At 31.3% G+C, this 23,380-nt stretch overlaps 4 protein-coding genes across 6 annotated transcripts; 3 read left to right on the forward strand and 1 right to left on the reverse strand.

Moving 5' to 3' along the window:
• The first annotated feature begins 441 nt into the window (after positions 1 to 441).
• On the forward strand, positions 442 to 4,231 carry LOC105643089 (WAT1-related protein At5g40230). Of its 3 annotated transcripts, none has more exons than XM_089716063.1 (7): positions 442 to 748; positions 865 to 924; positions 1,039 to 1,152; positions 1,335 to 1,575; positions 2,581 to 2,739; positions 3,524 to 3,569; positions 3,934 to 4,231. In XM_089716063.1, the coding sequence occupies exons 1-7, from the start codon at positions 558 to 560 to the stop codon at positions 3,948 to 3,950; spliced, it is 828 nt and encodes a 275-aa protein (XP_089572189.1). In that variant the 5' UTR covers positions 442 to 557; the 3' UTR covers positions 3,951 to 4,231. The 3 variants fall into 3 exon arrangements, with proteins under 3 accessions (XP_089572189.1, XP_089572191.1, XP_089572188.1); XM_089716062.1 differs by having other exon boundaries at positions 444 to 748; positions 3,418 to 3,569; XM_089716065.1 differs by lacking the exon at positions 3,524 to 3,569.
• Positions 4,232 to 5,276: 1,045 nt separating this feature from the next.
• On the forward strand, positions 5,277 to 7,374 carry LOC105641964 (WAT1-related protein At5g40240). The gene is made up of 7 exons (XM_012226622.4): positions 5,277 to 5,686; positions 5,824 to 5,889; positions 5,993 to 6,106; positions 6,213 to 6,447; positions 6,534 to 6,692; positions 6,814 to 6,965; positions 7,087 to 7,374. Exons 1-7 carry the CDS (start codon positions 5,496 to 5,498, stop codon positions 7,223 to 7,225), a joined length of 1,056 nt encoding a protein of 351 aa, XP_012082012.3. The 5' UTR covers positions 5,277 to 5,495; the 3' UTR covers positions 7,226 to 7,374.
• Positions 7,375 to 9,994: 2,620 nt separating this feature from the next.
• Positions 9,995 to 13,231, forward strand: LOC105641952 (WAT1-related protein At3g28050). The gene is made up of 7 exons (XM_012226612.4): positions 9,995 to 10,372; positions 10,479 to 10,544; positions 10,630 to 10,743; positions 11,910 to 12,147; positions 12,251 to 12,409; positions 12,507 to 12,658; positions 12,762 to 13,231. The coding sequence occupies exons 1-7, from the start codon at positions 10,179 to 10,181 to the stop codon at positions 12,901 to 12,903; spliced, it is 1,065 nt and encodes a 354-aa protein (XP_012082002.1). The 5' UTR covers positions 9,995 to 10,178; the 3' UTR covers positions 12,904 to 13,231.
• Positions 13,232 to 13,343: 112 nt separating this feature from the next.
• On the reverse strand, positions 13,344 to 19,616 carry DEG9 (DegP protease 9). Its single transcript, XM_012226602.4, has 10 exons — positions 18,955 to 19,616; positions 18,612 to 18,811; positions 18,322 to 18,502; positions 17,987 to 18,178; positions 15,866 to 16,098; positions 14,816 to 14,917; positions 14,622 to 14,672; positions 14,436 to 14,540; positions 14,229 to 14,347; positions 13,344 to 13,713 (listed from the first exon to the last, which is right to left on the reverse strand). The coding sequence occupies exons 1-9, from the start codon at positions 19,547 to 19,549 to the stop codon at positions 14,249 to 14,251; spliced, it is 1,758 nt and encodes a 585-aa protein (XP_012081992.1). The 5' UTR covers positions 19,550 to 19,616; the 3' UTR covers positions 13,344 to 13,713; positions 14,229 to 14,248.
• Between the last annotated feature and the right edge of the window lie 3,764 nt (positions 19,617 to 23,380).

The following is a 23,380-nucleotide window of genomic DNA, read 5'->3' on the forward strand; positions in this document are numbered from 1 at the left end:
GGTTTACAAAACTACAAATTGCTCTCTCTCTCTCTCTCTCATAAAAAAATCACAGCCCTAAAATTGCACGATTGCACCAAACAGCCACTGGAGCTGACTCCAGCCCAGAACTAATGGGTCTGAGCCGATTACGGTCTAGTGAAGCAAAACCAACGGTTCACTGAACCTGCGGACAGTGCCATGCTTCATTTGTTTGCTGGCAAGTGGTCGCTAGTGGAGTGTAATTATTCATACTTCATTACTTTGTTCATCATAATCAAAACAGAAAAAAAGTAACGGACAAAAATCATTAAACGCAAAGTTGTCCTGCTTTAGACAGTACTCTGTTTATTTATTGCTGATTACAAAAATAAAAAAATAAAACCCAAATAATTCATGGGTTTGATTTGATTAATATACTTTTCACATCTGATTGAAGTGATAAATTAAACAACACTTTGTCGCTAGTTTATTCCATTTCCTATATTCTTCTTATTTCTTCCACCATTAAACTGACCCAGTGCAGAAACAGAGCTGCAGAGATTAAAAAAAAAAAAAAAAAAAGAAAAGAAAAGTAAATGGGTCCAAGGTTTTTATACAAAGATTTGCTTCCTTTTATAGCTATGGTGTCTGTAGAATGCACAAATGTTGGAGTAAACACTTTGTTCAAAGCAGCTTCTTCGAAAGGGATGAGTTATTATGTATTCATAGTTTATTCTCATGCAATTTCAACTCTTGTTCTTCTACCTGTCCCCTTCATTTTTTACAGGTCTTTAGTTATTTCTGTTTCTCCTAATCAATCTTTTCCTTTTAACTTATTCATAGATCTAATCTAATAGTAAAACAGTAGTTTTATTTCTCATTATCTATTCATGGCGAATACAGAGCAGCAGCAGAAATCAAGTTGCCTCTTCTCTATAGAATTTGTGTTCTTGCGCTTATTGGGTAATTAGTGCATCTCATAAATCAATCTGCCTTTTTCATTTTTCTTGCTATCATTGAATTTTCTTTTTCTTTTTTTTTTTTTAATTAATTTTTGTTTTCTGGAGAATTATGCAGGTTCTTAACTCAGATAGTTGGAACTAAAGGCCTAGAATACAGTTCTCCAACTCTTTCCTCCGCCATGAGCAACCTAACTCCAGCTTTTACCTTTGCCTTTGCAGTTTTGTTCAGGTGTGTGTGTGTGTGTGTGTGTCTCAATCCTTAAACTCAAGTCTAATCCATTTTTTATGGAGGCTAATCATAAAAGATCCCATAGTGATTTGTCTTTATGGTTAATTTAGAATTTTACAAATCAAAGTAATCCTAACAAATGTATTGCTAATTAAGTAACTAACCTCTCCTTGGGTGTAAAGGATGGAGAAGGTAGCTATGAGAAGGTCAAGCAGTCAAGCTAAAATTGTTGGAACTATGGTTTCAATAGGAGGAGCGTTGGTGGTTCTTTTCTACAAAGGCCCAACCATTTTATCCACTATATCTCCGACAAACACCACTTCGTTTCGTTGGCCTCTTGCCTCTGCGATGTCTGATTGGATTATTGGTGGCCTCTTGCTTGCTACACAATATCTTCTTTGTTCACTTTGGTACATTATTCAGGTACGAAAAGGTGAAATCAAGATTTTAAATTAAGAGATACGAAATATAAAATACTTAAAACAAGAGAGCTAAACTGTTTAAAGAATGAGAGATTGGTTTAAGTTCTGGGTTCCAAGCCCACCTTCTCCACAACGTAACCTCACCACTAAACATACTCATTCAAAATTTATACCAATATTAAAATATATGGTTAATTATACAAGTGATGTCTAAACTTTTTAATGTTTTTCTATTTTGGTGTTTAAATGAAAAAAATTACAATTAATGTTCCGTTTGTTTCCATACAATAATTTACAGGAAAACAACTTGCTAAAAAATATTTTCCTTGAATAATATTTTTCAAATAACTTATTTTCCGTTGTTTGGTTGTAATATTGAAATTAGTTAAAAATATTTAAGTTTTTATCTCATAATAATAATAGAAATTTTAAAATTTTATTGTTAATATGAGAAGAATGAAAAAAAAATGTAAATTATAAAAGTCAATGATGGCCTGTGGTGGTGGCTGCCGGTCGTCGGCAGTGGTGGCCGGTGGTGGTGGTTGGTAGTAAATGGTCACTGGTAGTAGCGATTATAATGATTAATAAATTTTAAAAATATGAATTTATAAGGTTTGTCAATGTTCGTAAAATGTTTTACTCTCTTGAAAATGGAAAGTTGTTTTCCTTTAAAAATGATTAATTTTCCTTTAACCAGAAAAATATTTTCCGTTCACTTATTTTCCTAAATGCCCCAAACAACGGAAAATTATGAAAAATATTTTCCTGCAAGTTATTTTACATAAACAAATAGAGTCTAAGTATTTAAATTATTACTAAAAACGTCGCAACTATTAAGCATCAAATGCTGAATTAGCTCACCAGAGTTGCACATGAACTTTAATATGAAATTTCTTTCGTTTCACATTTAAAAAACACAGAAATAGTATAATTTAAAAAAAAAATTTAAACAGAGGGCTCAATTTTCTGTGGAAGAACTTGATCATCATGACTTAATTTGATGTAGGCTGAGATTTTGAAGATATACCCGGAAGAGCTTATTGTGACATTTGTATACACTTCGTGTGTGACCCTCCTATCCGCCCCAGTATGCTTTGTTGCGGAAAGCAACTTGGATGCTTGGCTACTAAAACCTCATTTGGCATTACTTGCTATTTTGTGCTCGGTAAGTGTTTTTTTTTTTAACTATATATAATATCTATTGAACCCTTCAACTTAGAAATTATAGAGAGTCATTTATTAAACTAATGACTCAATTAACCGAATTTGAATACTACATTAGCAATTAAGTAATGCAAGATCAAGGACCATTTAAAGGCTTTTAGCCTTAATATTTGATAATTACAAAAATAAACAAAAGATAACAGGGAGAAAAATAGTAAGAACTATTATTTTGATATGAGATAGATAAACTTAAGTGTTCGTACACAGAGAATTGTGAGACTTTTGTAGAGAATGCATACAGCTATTATCCAGTTATCTGAATAAGAGACATGAATTTTAATATCAAGCGGTTGACTCAGGTATTCAATACATAATTGACTGAGCATTACTGAATTGAATCCTTTGAATTTCAATTTATAATGCTCGGTCTTATACTCATCTATGCTAATGATTTTAGGCTCATTTAAGGGCTCGTTATATTAACGAATAAGCTTATGGTATATTTATTATAGTCTATCGGTATTAATAATAAAATAATAATATTTTCTTCCAATTATAGCCTATGGTAAAATTGATAAAATTAAAAAGTTTTAAGATAAAATTGCAAGAGGTAAAAAAGATAATGGCTTTTTGTGATATTAATTAGGTTATCTAAATATGTGATTTGGTATCTGTTTAGGGAATTTTTGTACAAAGCTATAGCATCGTTATTCATTCATGGGGGCTGCGTTTGAAGGGGCCTTTGTATGTAGCTATATTCAAACCATTGTCAATTGCTATTGCAGCTTTTATGGGTGTCGTATTTCTTGGGGATGCTCTCCATCTTGGGATGTATGTATGCTCATCTTTTTTTAAAAAAAATTATTTTTCGTATTCCATTTATATATTCCTTGGAATTATCAATTTCACAAAAGAAAATTCTTCAAAATTCATTAATTTGCATTTTATACCATTAACTTGTGTTAAAAATAAATAATAAAAAATCAGTGAATTAGTTTTTTCTCAGCTTAAATATGCATCAATTTTTCATTCCAAGATCTGACCCATTGATTTTCTAATTGAAAGTTTCTCTTTAAGTCAATAGAAAATATCAATATTTGGTAAATTATACATGCTTGTTATTTCAAATCAGCAAATTAAGCATTATTTATTTTTTTATTAATTTGTCTTTTTTTTCTTTTTTTGGTAATTGCAGTATTATTGGAGCTCTAATAATATCAATGGGGTTTTATACTGTGATATGGGGAAAAGCAAATGAAGAAAGATCAAGTGAGGAACAAGATTTTAGTGACTTGAGATCTACTCAAAGAGTTCCTTTCTTCCAAACACCCATTAATGACATGTAGCCAAAAAATGTAATTAAAGATTTTTTATCTTTGATTTTTTCTTTTATTAGTCCTTAACCACACCTCATTTGTAAATTTTTGAGGTTTTTGTCCTTATCAAATCCCATATATATTTTTTTAATATTAGAGAGAATATTTAAACTCGAATCTATTGTTAGGTTATATATGTATTTACTATTAGGTTATGTATTGACGTGCTTATCAAATTTCATACTTGAATGAAAAAAAATTACTCTTATTCGGTGCTCAGTTTAAACATTTCAAAAAATATTTATTGTCAAATTTATGTAATGAATCATGGATATTTTTCTATATGGATAATAATCTTTCATATTATCAAAAAATAAACTTTTTTTTTTAGTGAAAAATCAAATAAACTCTTAAATGTCACTAAACTATACTCCTGAAATAAAGAGTTAGCAACCAAACAAATGATGTATTGATTAATTGAAAGTAACCTGAAAATTTTACATCTCTTTATGAATGTAAGATACAATTTATTATTTATATAATTGGTTTGATTTTAGTTTATAATAGAAAGAACTGAAGTTTTTTTAATTCGGTTAGATTTTTATTGAATTTAAAAAAATAAGTCTAAATTAATTTAAATAGTTAAAATTCAATTCAACTAAACTAAATTGAATCAATTCGATTTACGTAAAAATAAATTTTGATTTATCCAGTGAATATTCCAAATGTCCACTTCTAGAAACAAACACAGCCATTTGAATTGTTTTATTTGTCTCATTTTTTAAATTTATTTGAAGAGCATTGATTTACAAAACTACAAATTGCTCTCTCTCTCTCTCTCCTTAAAAAATCACAGCCATTTGAATTGTTTTGTTTGTCTCTTTTTAGTTTCATTAGCATGTGATTTGAAACCATGTCATCATTTGATTTGGTGGTCTTAAAATAAGATTGTTTGTAATTTAATTTTTTTGCATTATTTTTATATTCTTGACAGTATAATCATGTGTAAAGAAACCAAAGGCAAAAGTTAATGCACATTTTTATTTATAAAGATTATTTTAAGGAAATACCTGTATAAATAAAATGAAATATGTATAAAGTTGATAAAAAAATTTCAGATCCAGACACATAAATTAATTTTTCAGATCCAGACACATAAATTAGTTCTTAATTAGGTCAGTGGAACACTATTATATTAGCAATAAACATTTAATCTTTTTGATATACTAAAAAAATTCTCGTAACAACAAACTAATTTTGCTTCATTTGTACCAAAGTTATCTTCATTATGTTTGCCCTGCCAGACAGACCAAGTCACAACTTCTGATTCATCCCTAGGAAACAGCAACATTTGAAACAAATTTCTTGCGGACAAAATAAAAAGTTTTCTTCGATATAGAAGAAAGTTAAATTTTGCAAGGGAGAAATCAGAAAGACAGAGATGGGATCAAGTAACTTTTACAATGAACTTTTACCAGTTGTAGCTATGGTTGCAACACTGGTTGCAGGTGTAGGATTAAACACTCTGTTCAAAGCTGCTTCTTTGAAAGGGTTGAGCTATTATGTATTCATCTTGTATTCAAACATCTTCAACACTCTTGTCCTTCTCCCTGTTCCAATTTTCCTTTGCAGGTATCTCTCTCTATTCTCTGCATATCTTCTTGTAAACAGAAATAGATATTATTACATATAAATTTTAGTTTGAATTGCAGATTTAATTTGTATCTCTTTAATATAATCATATACTCGATTCGTTTTTGAATTTGCAGCAGAACGACGGTTGCCTTGTTCAAATTTCCTCTTCTGTCAAGACTTTGTGCACTTGGGATTATTGGGTATGGAAATTTGTTCATGACCCTCTTCTTGTTATTGAAAATGCATAAGGAGAATTTGGAGAACCAATAATGGTTTTTTCTTTTCTAATTTCTTGGAGATTAGGCTTTTTTCTCAGCTTATTGGTTACAAAGGAATAAAGTATAGTTCTCCAACTATGGCTTCTGCGATGAGCAATCTCACTCCTGCATGGACCTTCTTATTTGCAGTCCTTTTCAGGTTCTTACTTTGCTACCTCTGTAATTAGGAATATATGTTTAAAATTAAACTCCCAGTGCTATATTCTTTTTTCTTTTTGTATAATAATCTCTCTCTTTTTTTAAAGAATGGAAAAGGTGGATTTAAGGAGCAAAAGCACTCAGAGTAAAATCACTGGAACCTTAGTATCAATATTAGGTGCATTAATGATGGTATTCTACAAAGGCCCAACAATTCTATCAACTTCATCCACAACACCGTCATCTAATGAGTCTCTGGGTTCATCACTATCAAATTGGGTCATTGGTGGTTTTTTACTTGCTCTTCAACATATTCTTTATGCTTTCTTGTTTATTATTCAGGTAATAATTAACCTTTCAATATCTCCAAGAACCTATCTGAAAAGGAAAAAAGAAAAACATTTCCAGAATATTGTTGCACTTTACAGACTCAAATGATGCAAATATGCCCATCAGAGCTACTCATAGCATTCTTCAGCTGCTTGTTCACAACTGTAGTATCTGCGCCAGTTTGTTTTATAGCAGAACCATATTTGAAAGCTTGGAGGATAAGGCCTGACATAACATTCATCGTGCTTACATACTCGGTATGTAAGAATATGTTAAATTGTGCTTATATACAGCTGAAAAGCAATTATAAATTGTTTCTTTCCAATATTATCTTAGAAGCAAATTGGAAATATGTAATTAGAGACTGTAATTTTTCAGGGAATTCTTGGGGGAGCATCACTTGGAATTATTCACTTATGGTGTCTGCGCATGAAGGGTCCTGTCTATGTTGCATCATTTACGCCACTAACAATTGCCATTGCTGCTGCTATGAGCTTCAGTTTTCTAGGAGATGCTCTTCATCTTGGAAGGTATAGTCAAATCTTGAGTTGCTTCATGCTTTTTTCCATTTGGGTTTTGGAATTTCAATTCATAGCTCTCTTTTTTTTTTTTAATATTCAGAACATTTATTCTAATATTTTGGTTTTGCAGTGTGATTGGAGCAGTAGTGATATCAATTGGAGTGTATGCTGTGATATGGGGAAAAGCAAAAGAAGAAAAAATGAGAGAGGAATCCTCTTCTGCTGGTACCAAACCTCTATTGCAAGACCATAAAGCTGAAGATCCTTAAGTAATTGAAGCTCAATGAAGGTTTAATATTAGTTTTTTAGTGTATGAGGCAACTATTAAATCTTCACAGTTCATCCTTTTCTAAGTCTTCTTATTCAAAAAAAAAAAAAAAAAAAAAAAAAAAACGTGAAACACACAAACTTACTTATGTGCTTTTAATAAAAAGTGCACCTTCCATCGTACCAACTTCTACTTTAATCTATTGAACGCTTCAAAATTACACGGATTAAATATGTCAATATGTAAATTATTATATTTAATGATCCAATTTATAAATTAGATCAAATTAAACTTAAACATTTTATTAAATAGTTGAAAAATATGAAATTTATTATTCTAAGAGTTATATTAATTATTGGAGAGATCCTCTTTATTTTCTTTATAACGTTTTAGTTTTTGATTATTGGAGAGATCCTCATTATTTTCTTTATAATGTTTTAGTTTTTGACGCTTTTGTTTTATGTTCATTCACTTAGGATGGAGATTTTAGGTTCGGGTGGAAAGCGTAGACCTATTGGTCTGAATTTGAATCTTTTGGTTAAATTTTTTCTAGCATTTTAATAAAAAAAAAGGACTAAACTTATATAGATTGGGTTCATAGACCTTTTCATAGACTAAACCAATGAAAATAGAAATTTTTTTAAAAAATTTTGTTGTCATTTATCATTTTCTTTTTCTCAGTATGTTTATAAATATCATCATTTCAATAAAAAAACATTTTTATTGATAAATTTAGTGTGTCAGATACATTGAATTTACTTACACGTACAAGTGGATTATTTCCAGTGTTTTAATATATTTTCTTTACAAATCGCGTTTTGATTATATTGAATCTGCTTATATTTCATACATCTTCATGTTTATTGAATTTTCTTAAAATTTCTCAATAAAATTTTCATTATTTTGATAAATTCATAAAACCCGTTATTATGGTCATACGCCCTAAAATATTACACATTTGGATTTGGTTGTGCCAGTGTCTTGCATTGCGTGTTTACAAAAAAGAAAATTACTTGCCTAGACTGATCCATAGCCACGATTATGGATCAAATCAATAACAATAAAAATTATTTAAAAAGTGTTCCGACTTTATTCTTATATAATTTTATCCTTTTGTAATTATATGAAAAGAAAGAGCGTTTTTGTCTTTTATAAAAAATTAAACGGCAAAAAAAAACTATAAAATTGTATTCGGCAACCGTTTTTTAAGTATTTTATCAAAACGTAAAGTTGTTCGGCAACATAGTTTGGACTAGTTTTTAGAGATTAGGATAACATTTTGTAAAAAATTACTTCTAACATTTAGCTTTCACATTTCATAAAAAGTTATTCAAACAACTTACAGTTAAATGCGAAAAAATAGCTAACAACCATTAAAATAATTAATTTTTCCGAACAAAATCTAACTGAGGAACTAAATTAAGAATGAATTAGTAAATTTTTTAAAAAGTGAGGACAAAGTGATTATTTTTTTGTTTTAAAATGAATGTAGTCATTAGTTTTCGGATGAATAGAGATTTAATAGTAATTTTTCAAATTAATAATACCGATAGATTGGGTTAGAGTAATAATTAACAAATAGAGTCGAAATAAAATAATAGTAGATGGAGTATGAAATGAAAACACTTACGAATATTTTAGACATGGCATTTTATTTATATAGATGTGGAGGGTGGACCACACGTGTCGTAAAGAGGCTTGATTTATTTATTAGGTAGATCTACAAATTTGCCATGATTGTGTCCAGACGTGTGGTCAGCACACGAATTGCTTTTATTGTGGGGTAGAGATTTATATTATAAAATTTAAAATTTGATTTTGTTTCTATAAACATTATTAATAATTATTATTATGATGTCAAACTCCACTGGTTGTCAATTTCTTTCATTCAATTACTGCGTTTTTATCAAAATTTAATAAAAATGTCTCAATTATTATTAGACTAGTTTCTCTAGAAATCTATTATTATTAGGTTTCAACACAAAAAAAAAAAAAAAAAAAAAAGTTGATAAATAAAGAAGGAAATTTAGGGTTTAACTTATTTTTTAAAAATTGAAAACTAAAAATTAAGATTATCTAAAATGTAATCTAAATTGAACTAATTAATTGAAATAATCAAACTAAAAAATAAAATTAATTGATTCGGCTCCATTTTTTAATTTTAATCCAAGTATGTTAACTCCTAAAAAATTGATATGTTATCGTATAAAAATCCAATTAAACGATTCGGTTGAATTTTTCAATTTTTACCTATATATGCGTCTCCCTAAAGAAATCAATTAATGGAGAACAATTCATAAAATAAAAATATCCTTTAATTATAGAAAGTGGAGGAGAAACAGAGACTGAGACCTTTTAATTTCAGGATATCAATCTTTATGCTAAGCTTGAGGATGGTTTGATTATAGAAGGTGGAGGAGAAATAGAACCTGAGACCTTTAAATTTCACGACATCATTCCTTATACTATGCTGGAGGATCACTTGCTCTAAAACTAGTACTTAGAACTAGCAAATGAGAGGTGCCTCTAATTTTCTGGGGTACCCATCATTTTGTTGGGTGGGGAACTCAAAGTAGTTCTCTACATCATTCACACCTTAAGCATGAATAATTACCATTTGGCAATTATATCACTAATGCACATAAATAATTTCTCAAAGATACCTTTCACACGATATATACCCATTTTTATATGGTTTCTTGATATTCAAGATGAAAGAATACGACTCTTGACAATAATAATAAACTGTAGATACATTAACAACAAACAGTAAACACACTTCCAACTAGAAAACAGAACCAAATATGACATATATTAGATGTAGGATATTAGTATAAAAAGGAACAAAACAGCAGTTCCTGTTTTTGGAAGTCATCTCTCTCCCTATAAATTTTACATAGGGATCTCAGAATTCTTGAGCCTAATCTGATTTCTTGACAGAGAGACAGAGAGAGATGGCAAGCAGGAGATACTGTTACAAGGATGTATTGCCATTTACAAGCTTAGTAACAATGGAGTGTATAAACGTAGGCTTAAACACTCTCTACAAAGCAGCCACTTTAAAAGGGATGAATTATCATATCTTCATTGTTTATTCTTATGCTATTGCCGCTCTTGTTCTCCTTCCTGCTCCTTTCATCTCCTACAGGTTAATTTCTCTCTCTTTCTCTTTGATTTTATGTTCCTTTTCATATATAATTGCATTTCTCAAGTGGGTTTTTGAAGAAATTAATTAATTTTTTGTTTTTATGCAGATCAAGAGTGCTTCCTCCATTAAATTTCTCTATAATGCGTAAAATTGCTCTTCTTGGGCTTATTGGGTATAATTTTGATTGAAAAAAAATTCGAAAGTTATGGGTTCTGTGGGTTCTTTGAAGAAATTAATTTGAGTTTGTTAATTTGCAGGAGCTCATCTCAGATTTTAGGGTATACAGGAATCAATTACAGTTCTCCTACTCTTTCTTCAGCCATCAGCAACCTGACACCAGCTTTTACTTTCATTCTTGCCATCATCTTCGGGTACTGCTTTCCGTTTCTTTTTCTTTTACTTTTTTCTTTTATTCATAATTTACATGAATACCCTTATGTGTTAATCAAACTACCAAAGAAAGTCCAACGCATTGATTTTCATTAGAAATGGCTTGAAAATTTGATTTTGATTTTGATCATGTCGTTGATACTTTACTTTCCCTCCGTTAGCTTAGGTGACTAGGTGTTAGGCTTTGTACGTTGGTGGTGACCAGTACCGGTCGGTCTTTTCAGGCCCATTTCTACTATTGGCGAGTCGTTGAGCACTTTTCAGTTTTCTATTTTTTACAATAACCGGTTCGAAACACCAATTAAACTAGCGGTTCTGGGTTAATTCTACCCTCACACTTCGCTGTAGGAGTTAGAATTGGACGATTTCTCCAATTCCTGTTTAATTTAGAATTGAAATTCTAGGATTAATTTCGGTCTGATCGCCCTTAAGTTTTGCTTATTTCTTAGATTTAACGTAACTGGGGGAATTAATTTGTATGACTCGGATCGGGCATGTTCTTTCAGGCCGATACGTGATTCAAAAGCTTTAGAAGCTTTACTTCAATTTCTCTCTAGTGTAGAAAAACATTAATAAAGCCAAGTTGGCTGCATAATTAATGTTTATGTATATATTACATAAAAAACATGCATTTATTTATATTACAATGTCTATAAGATTCTTCAAAAAAAAAAATGGGCTCTTTTAAATTTTAATTACCTTTTTGGAAAATTTATAATATCATTTGTTTCAATAATTGAGATACAAAATAAAATTCTTTTTAGCATTTTCTTAGTATTATGGACAGAAGATTTTCAAAGAAACAATATAGGAGGCTGTTTCTGTTGTTTTTTTTTTATTATTTCTTTTATTTTCCTTTTGACTGTGCCTGTCTTGTTAGGCAGCATGCAATAATAGTGATGGTAATTGCATCTTATCTAGTCCAATTAAGATTCCAAAAGCAGAAAAATGGGTGATGAGTCTTATTAGGTTAAACTCAATTGGTATTATTTTCCTCGTAAAGAACAAGAACAAATGATGATATTGATATAAAGTGATACCAATTCTTTCAAGTGGATTGACTAGAACTGACCCCACACTTCAATTCACATGGACCACCACTACTAACTTTTATTGTATGCTTCTTTTTTTTTTTGCTTGGAAAAAGAATGGAGAGAGTTGGACTAAGAAGAAGAAGTAGCCAAGCTAAAGTCATAGGGACAATTGTGTCAATAGCAGGAGCATTTGTAGTGACTCTATACAGAGGCCCACCAATTGTTATTGTTTCATCACCATCTGTTTCTCTATATCAGCCTCTTCTTCATTCATCAAATCCAAATTGGATACTTGGTGGCATTTTTCTTACTGGTGAATACATACTTGTTCCATTATGGTATATTGTTCAGGTACAAGCTATTCTTTCCTTCAATAATGCTTTTCAAAATGAAAGTTTCTTACCCGAACATGGTCTAAGAGATGTGGTTAACCAGTGCTTGTAATGATGCACAGACTCAAATAATGAAAGAGTACCCAGCAGAGCTCACAGTAGTCTTTTTTTACAACCTGACTGTGAGCATTATAGCAGCTTTTGTAGCTCTGTTTACAGAAGGTGCTACTAGTGCTTGGATTGTTCGGCCAAGTATAGCATTAGCCTCCGTTGTTTGCTCGGTAATTTGGTTCTCGTGCAATTCAATCTTGAAACCTGTCAATGTTGAGAACAACTCTGATGCTATTGTTCTAATCCCTTTGACTTCATTTTTGTTAGGGACTGTTTGGATCATGCTTGAACAATACTGTTCACACATGGGCTCTGCATTTGAAGGGACCTGTCTTTGTAGCAATGTTCAAGCCTTTGTCAATTGCTATTGCAGTTGCCATGGGAGCCATGTTCCTTGGTGATTCCCTCTATCTTGGAAGGTATGAAAACCATGAAATAATTCAAAATTTTCTGTTCCCTGTGTTTTTGTAGAAGCTTTTAGTTTTGCATATTCTTGATCCTATCATATCCTGTGTTTGACAGTCTAAGCGGAGCAACGATAATATCTATTGGGTTCTATACTGTAATGTGGGGGAAAGCCAAAGAAGAGTTTAGTGAGGATCCTCAACCTCCATCCACCCACAAAGTCCCTCTATTGCAAAACTACAAAGAAGAACTAGTGTAGCAGTTCTTACTTGTTAGGGTCGAAATTGACCAGAATTGCCACCTTATTACCAGTCTTGAGCAGCATGATTGTACAGTGTAACAGTAAAAAATGCTCGGGACCGAGTAAGCTGGAGGAAACCGTATAGCTATTGTACATAACAAGTATCCAACTACAAGTGTCTACTCTTATAAAAATCTAGTACGTGATGGCTCATGTTTGCCTGGTGAACAACATAAGCTGCATCAACGCTTGGTATTTGGTGTTTTCAATCTTATAAATGCCTAACAAAGTGTAATCAGAACTCCTTGCTTGCAACTAAAAGCACATCTTCATAAATTATTAGCAAGTGATTTCTATAGTACGATGCAAAACCAAGCATCAAATGTTGACCTTGATCTCAACTTTTCATTGTTCTAATTATTACTTTTGCATCAAAAGTAATAAACAAAAGGATAAAATTGGTAAAAGAAACAATCAAATGGCACAAATAATCAGAGGTTAGGCAAACAAAGGCCTTCAAAAGGGTTTGCCTAGTTAAGCCAACAGCAGACCGTTGATCGCTGAAGAGAATTATTTCATATGATACACGGCACATTCAACCCAAGCAGAGCATGTTAAAAAATAAAAATTTTCCCGTCTCTTTTCTTCTTTTTTCCCCCCTAAATCTAGAATAAACCCAGTTCCATTTTACAACTTTGACCCAATTGCCATACCTTAGTAGAGCAACTATACGAGCAATGCTTTTACTATAGATGCAAGCATGAATGTGCAAACACAGTCACCTGTTCGCCATGTAATCCGCACAATAGTGCTATGGTCGTCCATTTCCTACATATTAAATGCTTCCATAAACTGAAGAGCTTTATGAAAATTACAAACAACACAAACTATAAAATCCAACAACCAGTATCTTACATGAGTATACAAAAAATGAAATAAAATGAAAACAAAATGTTTATCATGGTTTACTCCATACCTATATAGTTTTCTATTATAAAATATGGACAGGAAAATTACACCTTACACCTGAGATAATTTTACCGGCAGGAGAAACTAACAAAACATACTCTCTGAGACCTAGGGAGACAAACTATCTGTTTCTTTCACTCAACATGAAATACGTGTGGATAAAAGTACAAATACAATGAACTCCTCTACTGCCATTAAGACACATCTAACTGTAGCAAAATAGTGCAAGCCAAGTGGGCACATTAAAGCAGGAAATCACTGAATATTTCATACTTTGAGGCAAACATAACTGTTGAATTATCCTGAATTTCCAACAAGGAGATGCAAAAATTGAAACTCTACCAGGCATCTAAGATGGCAGCAAGATTCTGTACCTTTTACTGTTAGCTTTTTCTCAAGTCTTAAGATCATCTGACATAGCAGAAGGTATACAATGTGTTGCAAGGATACCTAAAGTAGCTGCCTTGGCATTGCTTGTCTGTAGGACCACTATCTGAAAAAACCAATTCCCAATGCAAAAAACGTCATGAATGAGAGTGGGAAAGGGAGGATTGTAGAAGGCAGAGAGAAACAGAGAGTACCTGCTGATATTCTAGGTCAAATTTTAAATATTCATCATCACAGTTCTCCACCATGTCAGCCAAGTTTTTCAGATTCTTCACAGGCTTGCCATTGAAAGAAAGAACCTAAATAACAGCCAGAGAGATTATCACAAAATCCTTTCAAGTTTCCTTATGTTATGTCACATTGAAAATTGAGTAAAGTACCTGAGTGTTGACTATTTCTTCATATCCAATGTTAATGTCAGCGACAAGAACCTAGTATACATATTACAAACAAATATGTATGCAATAAATTATTAGCAATAAAGATACCTCTGGCCGAAAAACATAAAGAAAAAAACATGGAACTTTTTTTTTTTTTTTTTTTTGGGAGTCAAAAGGGGAAAGCAGGGAGATACCTGCGAAACGACAACAACCTGTTCATCTACAGATTGTGCCATTGCATGTAGATGCTTGTCCAATATTTTGACTGGAGCATCAAATTCATAGTCCTTTCCATACTGGAACCAAGATAATTTAAAGAGTTACAGTTGGACAACTTGCGTAGACTTTTACAGATGCAAACAGAAGTACTACTGTACTATCTTCAAATTAATAAAGCTGCTAGGTTCATGCACTTATTTCACTAAGCTACTGTTAAAGTTGAATAGGCTGCAACAAACTAATGCATCCCATCATCAACCACTACCAGTTCTAAATTCAATCTAGAGATCAAAATATTGTCACATTCTAGCCTATATTACAGAATAAGGGTGTGGGTTGCACCATGCATGTACATCATCTGGGTAACGGAAAGCTTAGCCTTGAATAAAGGCTCCTCTGTACCATCAGTTCTCAAATTGATATGATATCGCATATAAAAAAGAAGCGAAAGGACAACAGTTTTTCCTTCAAAATATTTGCACTGCATTATTCTAGAAAAAGAAAATAAAAGACAGCTAATGGGGCAGACTATAGCCTGTGGTATATAAATACAACGGTGGAAGGCAAAGGATCAACTGAAAGGTTAATATTTGGGCCAGCAGATTACAATCAATTTTGATATGCCCACCGCAGATTGCATGGTTTTGCCACGTATATTATTGATAGTTTAGAGTTTTCAAAAACATATTTTATGTTCAAGTACTCAATCTTTCAAGCCAGCTGCTGAATTCATCTGCTAAAATAATACAATAGACAATCAACAAGAAATTAGCTCTAAGCATACATGGACACAAAGACATGCCATCATTTCACACATGTATAGGATTAAACACACATGGAGAGACAGACATGAAAGTAGTCCATGCATGCATAGGAGTACCATTGTTGAGTACATTAGGTTTTCAAAAAAGAAAATGAAAAATAAGCAAAAAAAAAAAAAATAATAATAATAATAATAATAGAGAGAAGGAACAAAACTACAAAAAGCAAAAACAACAATGAAATTATTCAAGTGCAGTGCACACCTCTGATCGCAGATATGGAACAGATACAGAAGTAAAAACAAATCCAGCAATAATGAAATAAGAAGGAGGTTTGCCCTTAATATGTGCTGGGATCAACCGCTTGTGAGCTGCAAGTTTTATGTTGAACTCAAGTATCTCTGAATTGCGGAGAACTTTAACCACAGCTTTATCACCAGTATACTTTTGAGAAACAAGGTAACTAAAACTAATTCGCTCTCCATGCCTGAATGGAACTGGAAACAATTCAATGGAAATGATTAATGTAACGTATCCAATATATTACACAATCATATTGATGAAATTGGTGCAAGACAGTTTTCTTATAAACAGTCAAACGTTAATGAAAATGTAAAATAAGTTCAACAATATAAAAGAGATAATTATGCCAATGGTGTCCAAACTTTTCAATTTTCGCTATTTTGGTGCTTAATGGAAAAAAGGTTCAAACATTAATTTGAGTATTGCTGCTTAAATTGGTTGTTTGATCGATAAACTAGGTTGAAAAGAAGATGAATAATGAAATGGACTGAGGCTATTTTGTCTTTTCCATTGTAAAAGTCACGTGCAATGCTTAGACAAGCTCATGGTTGTTTCATGTTAGTTGACCATATGGCAAAAATTGGCCTCAGTTCGTTGAATTCAGCATTCCAAAAACCCATGTCAACAAGATTCCTTGACTGCGAGTTTTTAACTAGTTCAAACACTTAATTGCAAAACTTTCCGCTCAAACACCAAAATAGCAAAAATTGAGAAGTTAAGACACCACTTGCATTATTATCCCAAAACAAAAAGGGCAAAAGGGAAGCAAAGAAATGAAATTCACTTTTTTTTTTTTTTAATAATTTGTAGATTCCCTGGTGCCAAAATAGCTTGTCATTATCACGTAACAGCCTTTTAACAGCAGTCAAACAAGTTATCCTCCCCTTGACAAAACCACCGGTCATAATAGCAAAATTCATTTTCAAGCCAAGGTACAGAAAATATAAACTGGATCAATTAACAAATTAAATCCCAGGAAAACCAACTCAACAAAGTAATAACTACAAATTCCACAACTCACTCTGAAGTATGCAATTAAATTAAATTCCAGAACCAGATAAAACTGATTCACGACACCACCAAACAATGACATTATTATTATTATTATTATTATTATTATTATTATTATTATTTCTGGAGGAAGTGTAAAGTAAGAAGCTTATTACCACTGTTATGCCCTGTATAGGCCATCTGATGCTTGATTTAAAAAAGGAGAACTAGTTAAGCCCACCCATATGGATTTCTTTAATTTCTACCACTTCCAAAAACACAAGGCCAGGCCTTTGCCGTAAAATGTTAGTGACAATGTTAAAACTACATCTAACTCAAACTTTTATAAAAACAAAGACATCCACAAGAGAAGCTTATATGAGTTCGCCAATACATGAACTGATTGATCGATAAGATAAAAGAGCACGGTTATATTCATCTCAAATTGGACTAGTGATGAGATGAGCAGCAGCATTTAACATTTCCTAGGTGAAATCAAGAACTTGCAAGTATGGATTTATTAATGAGTTCCATTTTCGAGGACATTTCCAATTATCATCCAAGAGAAGGATAAAACCCCACTATAAAAGAAGCATACACAAGGAAAGATGCAGAATTAGCAAAACGACGAGAAGACTCATTAATCATTATGATTATCTGGAACATCTTATGTCCACTAAGATGAGGGTGATAGGAAAAGAAAGGCTACCATCTATTCTGTACAATATTTTATTATTTTGATGTACCCAAAAAATGACATGCTTCAATCCCAACTATGTAGTTGACAAGAATTTCAAACAATGAGAAACTCAAACTTAAATGAAAATACCACCCCACACTTCAACATTAATATAGTCAACAATGATAAAGTTTTTGCCTCATCTCACTACCTTTGTTTAGTGCACAGTGAAGACACAACGTGCATAATCATGCAAAATAACATTATACTTAAATGGTAAAATGAAGGAAAAATAGATAGTAACATTGGAATTTCACAAAAAAAAAAAAAAAAGAAAGAAAGAAAAAAAAGAAAAAAGGAACTCAAATTTTGGGCAAGAAAATAATAAATATGTTTACAAGAAAAATGCTTACTTGTTCCATCATTAGCAATCTTAACCCCATCAAAGCTAAGGATAACATCAGATGGCTTCAAAAGATGGGATTCTGGAGCTGTTGGTTCAATTCTTCTAATGCGAACACCCTTCATATCAGGTCCCATCCCCATTGACACGCGCAAATCAGGATTCTCCATCTTCTGCCACTCAACCCCAAGAATTGGGAAGCCTAAATAGAGCACAAAAGGGACAATAATTAAGGTAAAAAAAAAAAAAAAGCAGAAAAATTAAAGCCATAGCATTACAAAAAGAATCAACAGTAGATGATGGCTGAAAGGGGACCAATCAAGCCAAATAGAGAAAATGCCATACCTGTATAAGCCCCATTCTTTTCATAATCATGAATAAAATGCATGATAACTGGTGTGGGTATTACATAACCAATATTCTCCACATCTTCATGTTTCAAAGATTGAAATGCAATACCAACACATTTGCCCTTGTCATTAAAGGCAGGCCCCCCAGAGTTTCCAGAGTTTATTGCTGCGTCTATCTGCATTAAATTGTAAAAAATAAAACACATCCGCTGGAATAGGTCAATTCTCAATAACCAAAAAGAAAACATGATTAAACTATAGTAAGTAGAATTTGTTTTCTATAACCTGCAAGCCCAAAAGCTCGGTTGATCCATGGACATAAGATAGTATCTCTATGCGCGAAACGACACCACTTGTCACAGAAATTGTGTCACCCCCAATTGGGTAACCCACAACAGTAACAGCATCTTGAAGGGCAGGCAAATCTCCAAACTCCACAGGTGTAACTCCCTCCCAAAACTCATCATCATTGACTGTCAACAGTGCTATAAAAATAAAGAAAATATAGAATAATCATCACCATGCGATCAAATAGCCTAACTTACTAAGATAACTGCATTAAAAAGGTAACTTAAATTGAAGGAAAGCTATGTATTTTAACATATCAAACAATAAAAGAATTGCATACCAATATCACATTCAGTGCCAATAGCCAAAACAGTAGCGAGATACTTAGTATCAGACCCTCTCTTCTTCAGCTTAACTTGGGTGTGATGCTCTACAGAATGCGCATTTGTCAATACTCTTCTTCCCCCAATGATAAACCCACTACTACTCGAACTATACTGCCTTTTTCGCTGCCAGGGCAATGAAAAATTCGGTTCAGTATGCACGCAAAACACCTTGACCACTGCATCCATTGCCGGAACTACTTTCACTACAGTCTCCCATTCCGCCGCCGCAACCACTCCCATCATATTATTGTGCCTAATTTCACCGACGGGTGCATAGAATTCCCCGTTTTGCTCTCCGTGTCGTGTCAGCCTTCGTTCTGGTGACTTGGGTTCCGACTTTTCCCTGCGTTTTCCTTTCTTTCTGGGTCTTCCACGGCCGCGGCCGGAGGGAGGAGGGCTAGAACTAGTGCTAGGGGTATCGGTGGTGGCGGTAGAGGGAAGAGAAACGGCATCGATTTGGGGTGTGTTGGTGGTGAATTGCAAGTCCATGGTGTCTGGGGCTGGAGTTTTCTTGGGTTTCCGCCCGCGTTTTCTGGGTTTGTTGTCCATTTCTTTAGGTGTTGTGTTTCTGGTGCGCGTAAGGGTTTTTGTTAATCTTATTCGGATTCTCTGTAAATCAAATGAAGAGGGGGAGGAGACAGAAGAGACCATGTTGGGCTTTTGTGGGCCTCAATCGAAATTAGGGCACATTTTCGAAAATGGTCTTTAGTCCATCATTACGGCACTTTTGCCCAATGCTATTGGGCTGTGCCTGAGCATGACATCCAAAATCATTTAGTTTACGTTTTAGCTATATAATGATAATTTTAAATCATAATTTTTATATTCTCAACTAATTGTGACAATTTAAAAATTATTATTAATGAATGAAATTATAGGAAAAATTAAAATTCTATCTTCAAATGCCTAATAAGAAGAGATATTATAGACATTTTCCTTTTTATTATCAGTGGCCTTTTCATGAAAACCATATTAATTTTTATACTTTTCTCATATTTCATGTTTCAATTGTCTTTTTTGATTTTCTTTTATTTTTCATTTTTTATTTTTTATTGATACTAAATTCACTTCATGCCTATTTACATCTATACCTATCTAGATAATCTTTATTTTCTTTTTTTTATATAATTAATGATTATGTAATAAATTTATTATATTAATGAAGCTCTTCGTTTTCTTTTCTTTTCAAAAATTAATAATTCAAACAATAACAAAATAAAGATGAAGGCTAACATTGGAATTAAATTAAGATTTACTATTTGTTTTTGTTAAAAATAAATAAAGATAATGTTACAATTAGAAGACAAAAAAAAAAGATATTAAAGCAAAATTTTTAAGGGATTAAGAACTTATATGTTTATTGTTCGTCGCATGTTCAACAATATTAGGTGTTTTAGTATAATAGCTTTTTAATTCTAAACTTTAGAAAATAATTGTTATATAATAGTTTAAATTACAAGTATTCGATAAAAATAATTGTTTAACTTAAAATAATAAAAAAGACATTAGCTATTTAATTAATTGAATTTAGGGGAAAAATAGATATGATTATCAAAAAAATTAATTAATTTGTCTAAAACGCTAAAACTTAATTTCAGAATAGTACAATTAACATAAATAAAGTGTTGATTTGGTCCACACGCAATATTCTAGTTCAAAATTATGCAATCTTATATCAGTTTCTTGAAATTTCAATGACCAAAGACCTTCTAAATTTAGTCGATTCTTTAAATTATGTTTATGATGTATTTTTCTAAACTTAATTAATTTTAATTAATTATTTCACTCAAAAACACTAATTGAATTTTATTTTTCAAATTCGATTTCTTATCATGTTAATCATAGCATACCTCGTGTTAATCAATAAATTTTGGCTTCAAATTGCAACTTGTTTCTTCAATTCCAATGGGCGAATCCTGACTTTTCAGCTGTTTGCCACGTTCAAACATTTCATAGCAACTCCTCATTTCTTCAGTTGTCATCTTGTTTTTTACTACCAATTACGTCCCAGTTTCAATTTGATACAAATAAATTACAAATATAAAATTTATTTTTAAATAAGTCATAATTATAATTCATTATTAATGAATTCTTAAAATATATGATCGGTTTGAATTTCAAGTTTTTTTTATATTTGGAATAATTCTAAAATTGAATATAAAAAGGAGAAAATTATTTCGAATTCTATAAGATTTTGTAGAATTCATTAATTTGTTTCAAATGGGATGTTAATATTAATTACATCCTAAAATAAAAATTAATAATAATAATGATAATAAATTAGGGTTTTTAATTTAATTACTTCCTTTTGTAAATGTTAATCCAAATGAATGTTTTTTTTTTAGTCATAGATAATCATATAATAATTGGTTGAGTCTTACTTTTATTCACTCTATTAAAATGGATTGGTCATTGGCAAGAAACCAAATTAGTTCAGAGACTCATTAAAGTTGATCAGATGCAAAGCCAGAATAGAAGTTAAACCGTCATTTTTAATTATTTTAGTTCCTTTCAATAGGATAATTTTTTCTTTAATTAGTGAATAATAAATGAATTTAGATAAGTTTAGCGTCATTTTCATTAGGGAGAAAAGATACATTTTGCACGAAAGATAGACATCCATCCTCGTCAAATGTGGATTTATATATAAAAATGAGGAGTCAAAGGGTCTTTTTCCTAAAATTCTTATATCTAAATTTATAAATTTAATTAATTTATTTTTGATCCCTATTTTCTTTTTAAAATTTATGTTCATCAAAAAGAAAAATTGCCACGTCTTCTCAAATAGATTGTATTTGGTTTCAACAATAAATTTCTCAGACTAATCATTATTATTATTTTTATATATTTATAAGAGTTTTTTTTCCCTATCATGTAATATTCTCACCTGCTATTGAATATTTTAAATAATAAATAACAAAATTGAAGTATCTATAAATTATAATTCAGTTGATAATACAAGCTGAAAACATAGAAAAAACTTTTGAGTTCCTTAACTGTGACCGAGTCTGAACTGAATTAGATTCTAAATACTGGTAATTTAAAAAAAAAAAAAAAAACAAAGTTGAAGTTTATTTGACATGCGGCGTTGGTTATTCAAAGCAAAGCAAATTGGAAAATAAAAGATTTATAAAAGAGAATCGTAAAAGGAGAGAGATGGAGGAGAAACTGGCTGCACAGTCAATTATTCTTTTTAGGCTGCTTAATTTTTATACAACTATTTATTTATTTATTTATTTTCTTTCGTGTCTGTAATCTAGCGGCTGCGTAACCTGTTTCGGAAAAATAAAAAATAAAAAATTAGCGGCTGCGTAATTTCCACGTGCAAATTTATATGGCTGCTTGCTTGCATCCATACATTACAAAATACTAATAATTATTCATTTATTTTCTCATATTTTATCAATAATGAAACCAAAAATTTATTTAATTTAGCTGTTTATAATAGCTGGTATCTCGTATTAAGAAATATTTATAATACTGTTTAATAGTTAGCTTTCATTTTTAGAAAACTATATGATGACATAAACATATTTTAAAAAATTTAATTAGTAATTATTTTTATAAATTAGTATTTTAATTTCAATATAAATTAGCTAGAAATTGATTTGAAAAAGATTCGAAATTGAGTTTTTTTTAGTAATTTAGGGATTGCTATTTATTTTTTTATTATTTTATATTGGCAAGTAGTTTGCTTGTCAGCTTTTTCTTTTTTTCTTTTATATCTTTGTGAAGCTGTTGTCTTGAAAAGCCCTTTTCAATAATTGGTGGCTGCTTGCTAATAATCATCGATGATTAATGCTTTTTACGTGGGCACCTAACTGCATATTAGCGTTTAAGATGGTACTCCAGCTCAAGTGACCACAAATCTATAGTTAATATCATTAAGCAGATATTGATTTATGCTAATTTGTTATTTATTCTAATACCTAAACAACATTTGTTCATATCCTTTTTTGTTATTTCTCATTTAACAGCTAATTGAATAATTATTTTTACTAAATAAACAACTAAGCTGTAGTAGCTGAATTGTCTAAATAGGGTCATGGCTCAATCAATGGACCAAATTAATTAAATAAGAGTTTTTATTGAAAAGATAATTCTTCTAATCATATAGTCGGAAAAAAATGATAAAATAGGAATAAATTTTTAAAAAAATTCATATTTTTAGTAGTTTGGTTCATAAATGCATCCATGTACCTAATTTAGTTAAGTATTTTCTATATTTAATCGCTAACGATTAGTAAATTAAAACAATTAGCATTTACTAAAATAGCTACTATTATCGAACATGGACTACTGGCTCACTCACGACGACTCTTGGAGCAGCCTATCCTTTTGAGCTTTGTTCTCCATTTTAAAAATCTAGCTTGACCATGA

This window comes from Jatropha curcas, chromosome 11 (genome assembly GCF_041381405.1).
Source record: "Jatropha curcas cultivar XTBG-Jc1 chromosome 11, XTBG_Jcur_1.0, whole genome shotgun sequence".
Taxonomy (NCBI): domain Eukaryota; kingdom Viridiplantae; phylum Streptophyta; class Magnoliopsida; order Malpighiales; family Euphorbiaceae; genus Jatropha; species Jatropha curcas.